This window comes from Galleria mellonella, unplaced genomic scaffold (assembly GCF_026898425.1).
Source record: "Galleria mellonella isolate WM207_F2 unplaced genomic scaffold, CSIRO_AGI_GalMel_v1 utg132, whole genome shotgun sequence".
Taxonomy (NCBI): Eukaryota; Metazoa; Arthropoda; class Insecta; order Lepidoptera; family Pyralidae; genus Galleria; species Galleria mellonella.
Window position 1 is genome coordinate 1,563,223 of NW_026441989.1, and position 8,867 is coordinate 1,572,089.

The window sequence follows — 8,867 nt, forward strand, 5'->3', positions numbered from 1 at the left end:
AATTTCCCATTATATATGTATATAGACGTTGTACTAAAAACCTAACATAAGTTTAAAAAAAAAAATGGAACATTAAGTAAGTCAAAGAAAGAGTTTCACTTTAATATCTATCAATGGAACTTCAAAAAAGAAATGAAATGAAAATTATATAATTAATATTGAAACACAATAAAAATAAAAATAAAGTAAATATTTTTATTTTTATTGTGTATTTTATTGTATAATTTGAATAAATTGCTCAGTGATCAGTTAAATAATTAGTATACGTATGGATTACTGAAGTCGTTGTTTGCTTTTTTTTTTATATTCTAGATAAATTTCAGCATAGGGTATAACAACACCATACATATGTATTATCTGTTTACTTTCAATTAGTTTGTGTTCTATATAAAATGCATATAATATTTGCATTTTTCTTTCAGCATTTTTATCTTAATACTTATGTGTTTTAACCTCAATTGAATGTTATAAAACAGTTATTACAGAAAACAATTGAAATGAAATTACACTTTTTACGTTGATTATTTGCTAAATATTGCGAAGCATATTTTTTCAATATAAACAATAACAATCTTAAGAGGTAATGTCTACTTCGAGCAGTATCTCGCAGTCTGCATCTGAGCCAGAAACACCACAGGTATGAACATAAACTATATTTCTTTAAATTATTCACAATTTGTTCCTTACAGTTCATTTTCGCTAATTATTGTATCAATTACTGAATTTCTAACTTATGTAGTTCGTAATTTACTACTTATGTCTGGAGGAATTTCTTCCAGGCGTTAGAATTTTAATTGATCAATATTATTGACTTTTGTTTTTTCATATAAAAGTTTTTTGAACAGACAAACTATAGTAAGTAGTCTTTGGTAATACACTTGCAAAATAATTTTCAGTTACATAAAAATGCCATGTTGGTGACTTATTTATTAATGTCAATCCACTGCTGCACTATATAATTTCAATAATACTATTAGTAATGCTGTTCTGTCAATCTTTATAACAATATTTGACAATTTTTAATTTTACTTTTTTCCATAATTGCAGGGTACAAATCAAAGTAGAATTCAAAACTTTGACCAATCTCTTAATCATGTGGAGTTAGGACATAGCATTGAACAGTCTATGAAGATTGCACAGAAAGAAATTCATCAAAAGAGAATTCAATCATTAAGGAAAGAGCTTGACTACTTAAAATCAACAGAATGGCAATTTGAATTTGATAAGGGATTTGTACAATAAAATTCAATATGATTTCATATTTGTTATCATTTTTCAAATTTTTCTTCAATAATAATTCTGAGGAAGATGATACTAAAAAAGAAGATTTTTTAGCTGAAGAACTTTTGAATTTAGAAATACAATATGAAAATAGTCGAAGTGAAATTAAGGTAACTGAACAAGAGATACCCCGAAATGCTGTTTGTTTTCAAAGAACAGGTATGGGAATAAAAAATATATTGTCATGGCTATAATTGGAGCGAAATTTGCAGAAAAAGCCATAAGGAATTTTTTCTGCATAACTAGCTCCAATTTCAGATTACTTATTTCAAGTCGAGAAGATTTTATAACTTATTATTGTGATAAACTGAAAATAAATAGTAAAATTTATTGACATTTTTTGGCTTTATATTTTATCAAATGTATCAAATAATGTTTCAGTAGTTAAATTTGAATTTATTTCATGACCATTTGTCTTAAAACTTAAAAATATATGTTACAATTTCTCTTTTAAACAATTTTTTTCTGGGTAACATTATCCAAAGGACATGGATCGAAATATCTAGATAAAGTTTTATTTAGTTTGTATTTATTTCAGTTATAATTATTTTATGTACTAAAATTATTATATTTAATACTAGCAACCTACCCTAGTTTTGCATAGATCTATTGGTGCAAAACTGTGAAGGGAATATAAAATAGAGCCCATGTTACTCACTAAAAATGTATCTTTCTGTAGGTGTTTTAAAATTTATGATTTTTTGAGTGGCAATAAAAAGAACCAATTCTTTCTTTTATAATATTAGCTTAGATGTAATATTAGTTTGAATTTCCTAATGCTACTGATATTTATATAAGAACATTAAATTCAGACAAATTATATTTTGCAGGGATCATTACATACATAGGTGAAAATAACTATGTGCTTATTGATGGAATGCTTTACTACGAACTAGTAAATTGCACTTTGAACTTGAATGTTAATGACAAAATCCTTTACTTGTGTTATAAAGATTCTAATGATGCTATAGTTGTTGTAAGAATTCTGGAGAACATGGGTGTATCTTGGACTGATGATAATGAAGTTGAAGAAAACAGTTTTAAAGTTATAGAACACATTTTGGTAGGGGAAGTGGACTATAGGCAAGATCGTTTTGTATATATCAAGGATAATGATTTGAAATTTAGTTTGGACAATGTAGAAGGGACTATGATTCCTATAAAAGGAGATTGGTTGGAAATGAAATGTACAGTGCAATGGGATGAAGATAAACCCTCTGATATATCTGTGGCACAGGTAAGAATGTTTCTTTGATATAATTTGAGTCCATGTTTGTCTTTTTTCAACCATTTAAAATGTTAAGAATAGTCTTTAAACTAATCAAGCTATTGGAGACATACCTAAATATGTAATCAGATTTAACTAAACAAAAATTTAAAAATATACAAATGGAATTGAAATTCAGTTGTAGTTTTAGTCAGCTATTAAAATTGGTAATTAGTGTGGGGTTGTCAATAACAAAAAAAAAACAATTTATTTATATATATAACAGACACTATTTATAAATTAATATTTATATATTAATTTATAAATAGTGTCTGTTATGGGTTGAATTAAGATGACGAGGTTGATAGAAACAATATAGCAACTGGCTTGTAACTGATTTTTGACTGTCCTGAAATTAGCAATATTAACAGGTAAAAATGATGTTATATACTAAATACAAATAAAGGAATTTAAGATAAAAATGGTGAGGCGACACATTAACCTAGTATGTGCAGTGCTAAATTAACAATTATTAAACTTCTTAGTAAACAAACAATTTCCTTACTGTACTATACGCATAAATATAGATATGACGCCATAGTATCTTTATTGGAAATTGATGAAAGTAAAATTAACCTTGTAATAAATATGTCTTTTTTTTTGTATTTGAGCACGAAATACGTCTTTGGAGCCGCAAATGGGTTTCCAAATGCCTATATATTTTATTATTTTAGTGGTTATTTTAAATAAAAGATATTTAAATTACGTAATTGATTTAAAAATTAGTGTCCGACCGAAACAGGTTTTACAGCCGAAATCGAAACTGAACTTTCGCCCTTGGTGAAACATATTTAAAATTTCTCTTCTATACTGAAATCTAGTGTATATTTTACACTATTATTTACACAGATAGTTAAAGGGTAATAATAAACACTAATTAAAGTATGTAACAAATATGTCATATATATTTATATGTAAAAAGATGTTAAAATTATGACTTACTCTTGAAAGTTAAAAAACTTTCAGTTAGACACACACACAACACAAACACATAGTTTCGGCTCGGCTGAAAGATTCGGCCAATTTTTGCCCGAAATCGAAACTAAGACTGGAAGTAGAATTTCTGATCGAAACTAGCCGAAACCGAAACCGAAAGTTCGGTCGGAAACTATTAAAAATAGAATGCTCCATTTTAATCTTCAACCGTAGAACATTCTCTCAACATATTTTTAAGTTTATATTTTCCAACTTTTTCATTATAAATTATTTACAAAATTTTATTAAAATATATTGGGGTAGGAATGAGACGATAACAATAACGTCTCATTAATATCTATTAATTTTGCAAAAGTGTATATATTATTTGTTCCAACTTCAGATACAATGCATAATTTTAATCATGATAAGAAAATCAGCTAATTGAAAATGAATCTTATATTTCAGGTATTAGAAGTTATATCATTCAGGCCATTGAGGACTAAAGTAAAAAGTGCAACTATCACCCAGTGGTCTGATGATTCTGGAACATGTGACAGACAGATTTATTTCAACAGACATTGTTTACAAAATGGAGAGGAGCCAAAGGTTGGATACAAGGTACATAATAACTAATGATAAGCTGCTGCTGTTTTTGTGGGTTATAATAATCAAGTACTTTGTACATACTTTATACTTTGATTTTAGGTCATGGTGGAAGCAATTGAAAGTAATCAAGGGCTTTGTAGCTGGAGGGCCATTAAAATGGCCATTCTTGACAATAACGTAAATGATCCTGTTGTATTGAAAACTGATAATGATGTGAATTTGAACTTGGAAAAAGAAAAAAATCTTGATATTACTTATCCTCTGCAATTTGACAAAGTTAGCTTTCATGAGACAGCCTCAATCATTTTAAATATAACAAATAATAGTAATGAAACATATACTTTTAATAAATGGATAATTCTTTCTAAAAAACGAGATTCTCAGGTCAATATTAAGCCTTACTTGAGTAGGCCAGAGAATGTTTACCCAGGACAAACATTTAAACTAACAGTCATTTGCAATCCAAAGTTTTTGGGGAAAACAAATGAATGCCTTGTTATGTTATTTAGAGGATTCCAAGTGAAAAGATTTATAGAAATTAACATTGTTGATAATAATGTTTCATCTACTTTAAATGGTATCTCATATACAAATTTCAAACCAGGGAATGATAGATTAGCTATAATGAAAGAAATGAGAAAGAAAAGTAATGAATCATTTATACCTGGTGTGAGGCCAGTGAAGCCTCCTGCTTTTGTTCCTGTGAGAGTCGGAAATTTTCCTATTCCAGACAAGGTATGGTGTGCAGTATTAGGTGATTCAGACCAAACCATATACAGTTCAGATTACAAAACAATCCTAAATAGGATCGAGTCAGACTTTTTTCCTTGTTTGTCCCAAGAACTAAATATTAATAACTATATTGACAAATGGCATACTTTGTTATACATGGAGGAGGTACAAGCAAATATCAATATGAGAGCTTATGATATGCCAAAAGCATTCTTAATACAGAGTCAGGAATATCTTAGCCTTGAAATAAAAGGGTTAGCTGAGAGAAGACCATCTCTTGTGAAAGGAGATAGAGTTATTGTAAAGGATATTTGGAATGATAGTGCTCCACAGTTTGAGGGCTATATTCATTTAGTAAAAAATGATATGATTCTAATGAAATTCCACCAACAATTCCATGAAACTTACTCTGGCAGTGATGTGTCAGTTGAATTTCATTTAAATAGATCAGTATTTAGAAGGTCCCATCAAGCTATTAATCTGGCCATATCTAATTTAGGACCAGATATCTTGTTTCCAAGTCGTGTTTTGCCTCATTCACATCAGTTGCCACTGGATAAAATTAAAACCATGAATTGGTTTAATGAAAATTTAAATGTTAGACAAAAAGCAGCTGTGACAAATATTTTACTTGGTGAGTGTCGACCATTACCTTATTGCATATATGGACCTCCAGGTACAGGCAAAACTATAACTGTCATAGAAACTATTTTGCAAATATTAACTCTTTTACCAGATAGTAGAATTTTAGTTGCAACTCCATCAAATAGTGCCGCAAATTTAATCACAGAACGACTTGTGGAATACAAAAATGTCTTACCAAATTCTATTATACGTCTAATTGCCAATTATTTGCTGGACTCAGATAACATTCCTGATTCAATCAAACCTTATTGTGCGACTCTAGACATAGCCAGAGAAAATACTGCAAAGTCCAAACATATTGTCAAAGATGGTGTAAATATCAATTGTTCAACATCTTATATTGGACGACATAGAGTAACAATTGGTACATGTTGTTGTCTTGGAACATTAGCTCAAATGGGGTTGCCTAAAGGTCACTTTACTCACATAATAATTGATGAAGCTGGTCAAGCAACAGAACCAGAAATAATGATACCTATGACATTCATTGACAAAGACAGTGGACAGATTATATTAGCTGGTGATCCAATGCAACTAGGACCAGTAATATTGTCCAAATATTGCCAGGAATTTAATATGGATGAATCTTATTTGTCAAGGATACTTGAAACATTCCCATACCAAAAAGATTATGATGCATATGAAAATGGATTTGATTATAGACTAGTTACAAAGTTAAATGACAATTATAGGTCATTAAAAGAAGTGTTGACTTTACCAAGTGAAATGTTTTATGATGCGTCCCTAGTTCCAAGAATAGAGCGAAATCAGCAGTGGATTACCAAAATTTTAAATGTCACTTCTGAAATATTTGATACATCAAATGACAAATCTGGTGGCATTTATGTATATGGCATTAGGGGAGAGAACCTTAGGGCGGCAGACAGCCCTTCCTGGTATAATCCACATGAAGCTTCAATGGTGGCCTTGATAACCTGCAAATTGTATAAAAATAAAGTTGTTCCAGATGAAATTGGAATAATAACTCCTTATATAGCACAGGTAATTCATATTAATTTGAAAATATGGTAATGTTTTTCAAGTAAATTTATGCATGATATAATATATAACCTACTAGGGGGAAAAGGATTGTTAGCAATGGAGTTTGACAGCCCCATTGCTAGCAATATACCTTATTAGGTCGACCTCCACGTGGTTCCCCTGGAAACCATCGTGAACAATTATTGTTGAATTCGTCACGATGGGCTAACTGACCTACTTCATGCTCACCTATCATTCTTCACTGGTGCCCCGCCGGTGTATACCGATAAAGCGGGTGAGGTTACCATTCCATTATCATCCATTAAAAAAAAAAAAAATATATATATATATATATATATATAACCTACTGGGTATGATGGATTTTATTTAAGATTTTATTTGGTTCAATTGTGAAAGATTGCATATTGTAATATAATACTATGAGTATTTAAATATGGCGGTCAGAAATAGTCAATATGTGCGTCCCTTTGAAAACATCTTCAAACCCTTACTGCGGTTGTTAACCTGCCTGCCAAGCATGGTAACTAATGGCTGAACACCCCCAAGAGGGAGACAGTAAAATGCTGTAATGATGATGATATTACGAAAAATACCTATCTGTTTTTCAAAACGGGCAATGGGTCATTTTTTTACAATTGGTTATTTTAACTTTCAAAATCAGTTTTAATTTCTTGTGACTGTCATGTTCATTTGCATGATTTTATCTATAACTTAATTTTTGAAATATTTCAGATAAAACATTTACGACATCTATTTGAAGCAATGGGAGTGCAGCAACCAAAAATTGGTACAGTTGAAGAATTTCAAGGGCAAGAAAGACCTATCATACTTATTTCAACTGTTCGATCATCTGCTTCATATATATCAGAGGATATAAAACATACTTTAGGCTTTATAAAAAACCCAAAACGAGTTAATGTCTCACTGACTAGAGCTCAAATAGCTGTTCTTCTATTCTGTGATCCTCATGTTCTCTCTAAAGATCATTTGTGGAATCGAGTCATATTGCAAGCTGTAAATGAAGATAAATATATGGGCTGTGACTTACCTTTTAAATTTAATAAAATAAATACAGTTTAAAGTATAATCAAAGTTTTTTTACTATTATATATTAATAAGTATTGATTTGTTGGATTGTATAAGCACATATTTTGCTGCATGTAAAACTGAAAAAAATCGTGTCCTGCGGGTATCATAAAAGGCGATTAAGGAAACTAATGGGCAGTAGCATCCTTCTCAAAATGTCACCAAAGCCTAACAAAAAGCGTGGCAAATATTGCCAACTCCCCCCTCCCCCCAAAGGGGTAACTTATACTCAGCAGGGGATAGTTAATGGCTGGTATGATTATGATACGAAAATGAGATGGTTCCACTCTGTGCTTTCCGAAAATATATTTACTTATCAATACTGTCAATAATTTACAGAACTAATAATATAAAGTTAGAAATTAATAATATAAAGTAGTATAGCGTTAAGCGGCGGCAGAGCACCAGTGAAGGGCGATCGATGAGAATGAAAACAGGTCAGTTATCCCATCATGTTGAATTCATCAGGAATTAACCATGATAGTTTCCGGGGGAACCACGAGGAGGTCGACCTGGTTGGGTATATTGCTAACAATGGGAATCTTAGATTCCATTACTAACAATCCCTTTCCCCCTGGGGTAAAGAGGTTTCTTCGGGGACGGCAACGCGCGCGTGTTGCTTTTGTATTGCAGGCGTTCATAGGTCACAGTAATCGTTTATCATCAGGTGGGCCGTATGCATGTTTGCTACTGCAGTGAAGTAAAATAAATATAAATTATGCTAATAGCTATAATCCGTTTTAATACGACTTAATGAAAATGTTAGTTATGTTGAAATTGATAGAATTTCTGAATAAAGAGTATAAGGGAATTAAATTAGTAACAAAAAGGAACAACCTATTATTTTTTATATGAATTAAATACCAACACACTGTTTTGATAACACTGGTTGAGGTTGACGTATTTTTGCTAAAATCTTAATAAATTAAACAATCTACGGTCTAAGTCTCATTTGTGGTTGATTTATTAATTTTACTGTTTGTTTACATTTTCATTAAATTATATTGAAACAGGCTACTTACCTATCTACCTATTTTCCATTTATAACTGTGCGATCTATCTGTTTATAACAAATATTAAGAATAGCACTGCTCTGCAAATTATAGGCCATCATCAATAATTTATTCAGTGACTGCAATTTAGAACCACAAAAATAAATATTTCATACTTATTTCTGTACTTAGTTTTGAAATTAATTTATAGTGTTCTTGTATTAATATTATAATAAATTATGCATGTCATTGATATTTTATTATATAATTCTATCCTTAATTTCATTGAGTTTATTGGGCTTTTTCAGAGAGAAAATTCTATAATACTTGGACTTGTT

At 30.3% G+C, this 8,867-nt stretch overlaps 1 protein-coding gene across 3 annotated transcripts; it reads left to right on the top strand.

Annotated features, from left to right (window-relative positions):
- Nucleotides 1-267: 267 nt before the first annotated feature.
- Nucleotides 268-7,543, top strand: LOC113518535 (probable RNA helicase armi). 3 transcript variants are annotated; one of them, XM_031912971.2, is made up of 7 exons: nt 286-350; nt 423-637; nt 1,048-1,440; nt 2,112-2,518; nt 3,932-4,084; nt 4,172-6,451; nt 7,184-7,543. In XM_031912971.2, exons 3-7 carry the CDS (start codon nt 1,251-1,253, stop codon nt 7,529-7,531), a joined length of 3,378 nt encoding a protein of 1,125 aa, XP_031768831.2. In that variant the 5' UTR covers nt 286-350; nt 423-637; nt 1,048-1,250; the 3' UTR covers nt 7,532-7,543. The 3 variants fall into 3 exon arrangements, with proteins under 3 accessions (XP_026759313.2, XP_031768831.2, XP_031768832.2); XM_031912972.2 differs by having other exon boundaries at nt 311-329; XM_026903512.3 differs by having other exon boundaries at nt 268-637.
- The last annotated feature ends 1,324 nt before the right edge of the window (nt 7,544-8,867 follow it).

What these genes read in the sequence shown, in the direction of transcription:
- LOC113518535 (XM_026903512.3), top strand. Translation starts at nt 1,251, where the DNA reads ATGATTTCATATTTGTTATCATTTTTCAAATTTTTCTTCAATAATAAT. An exon ending in TGTTTGTTTTCAAAGAACAG is followed by an intron (nt 1,441 to 2,111) that starts GTATGGGAATAA and finishes TATATTTTGCAG; the next exon opens with GGATCATTACATACATAGGT. An exon ending in AGCCAAAGGTTGGATACAAG is followed by an intron (nt 4,085 to 4,171) that starts GTACATAATAAC and finishes CTTTGATTTTAG; the next exon opens with GTCATGGTGGAAGCAATTGA.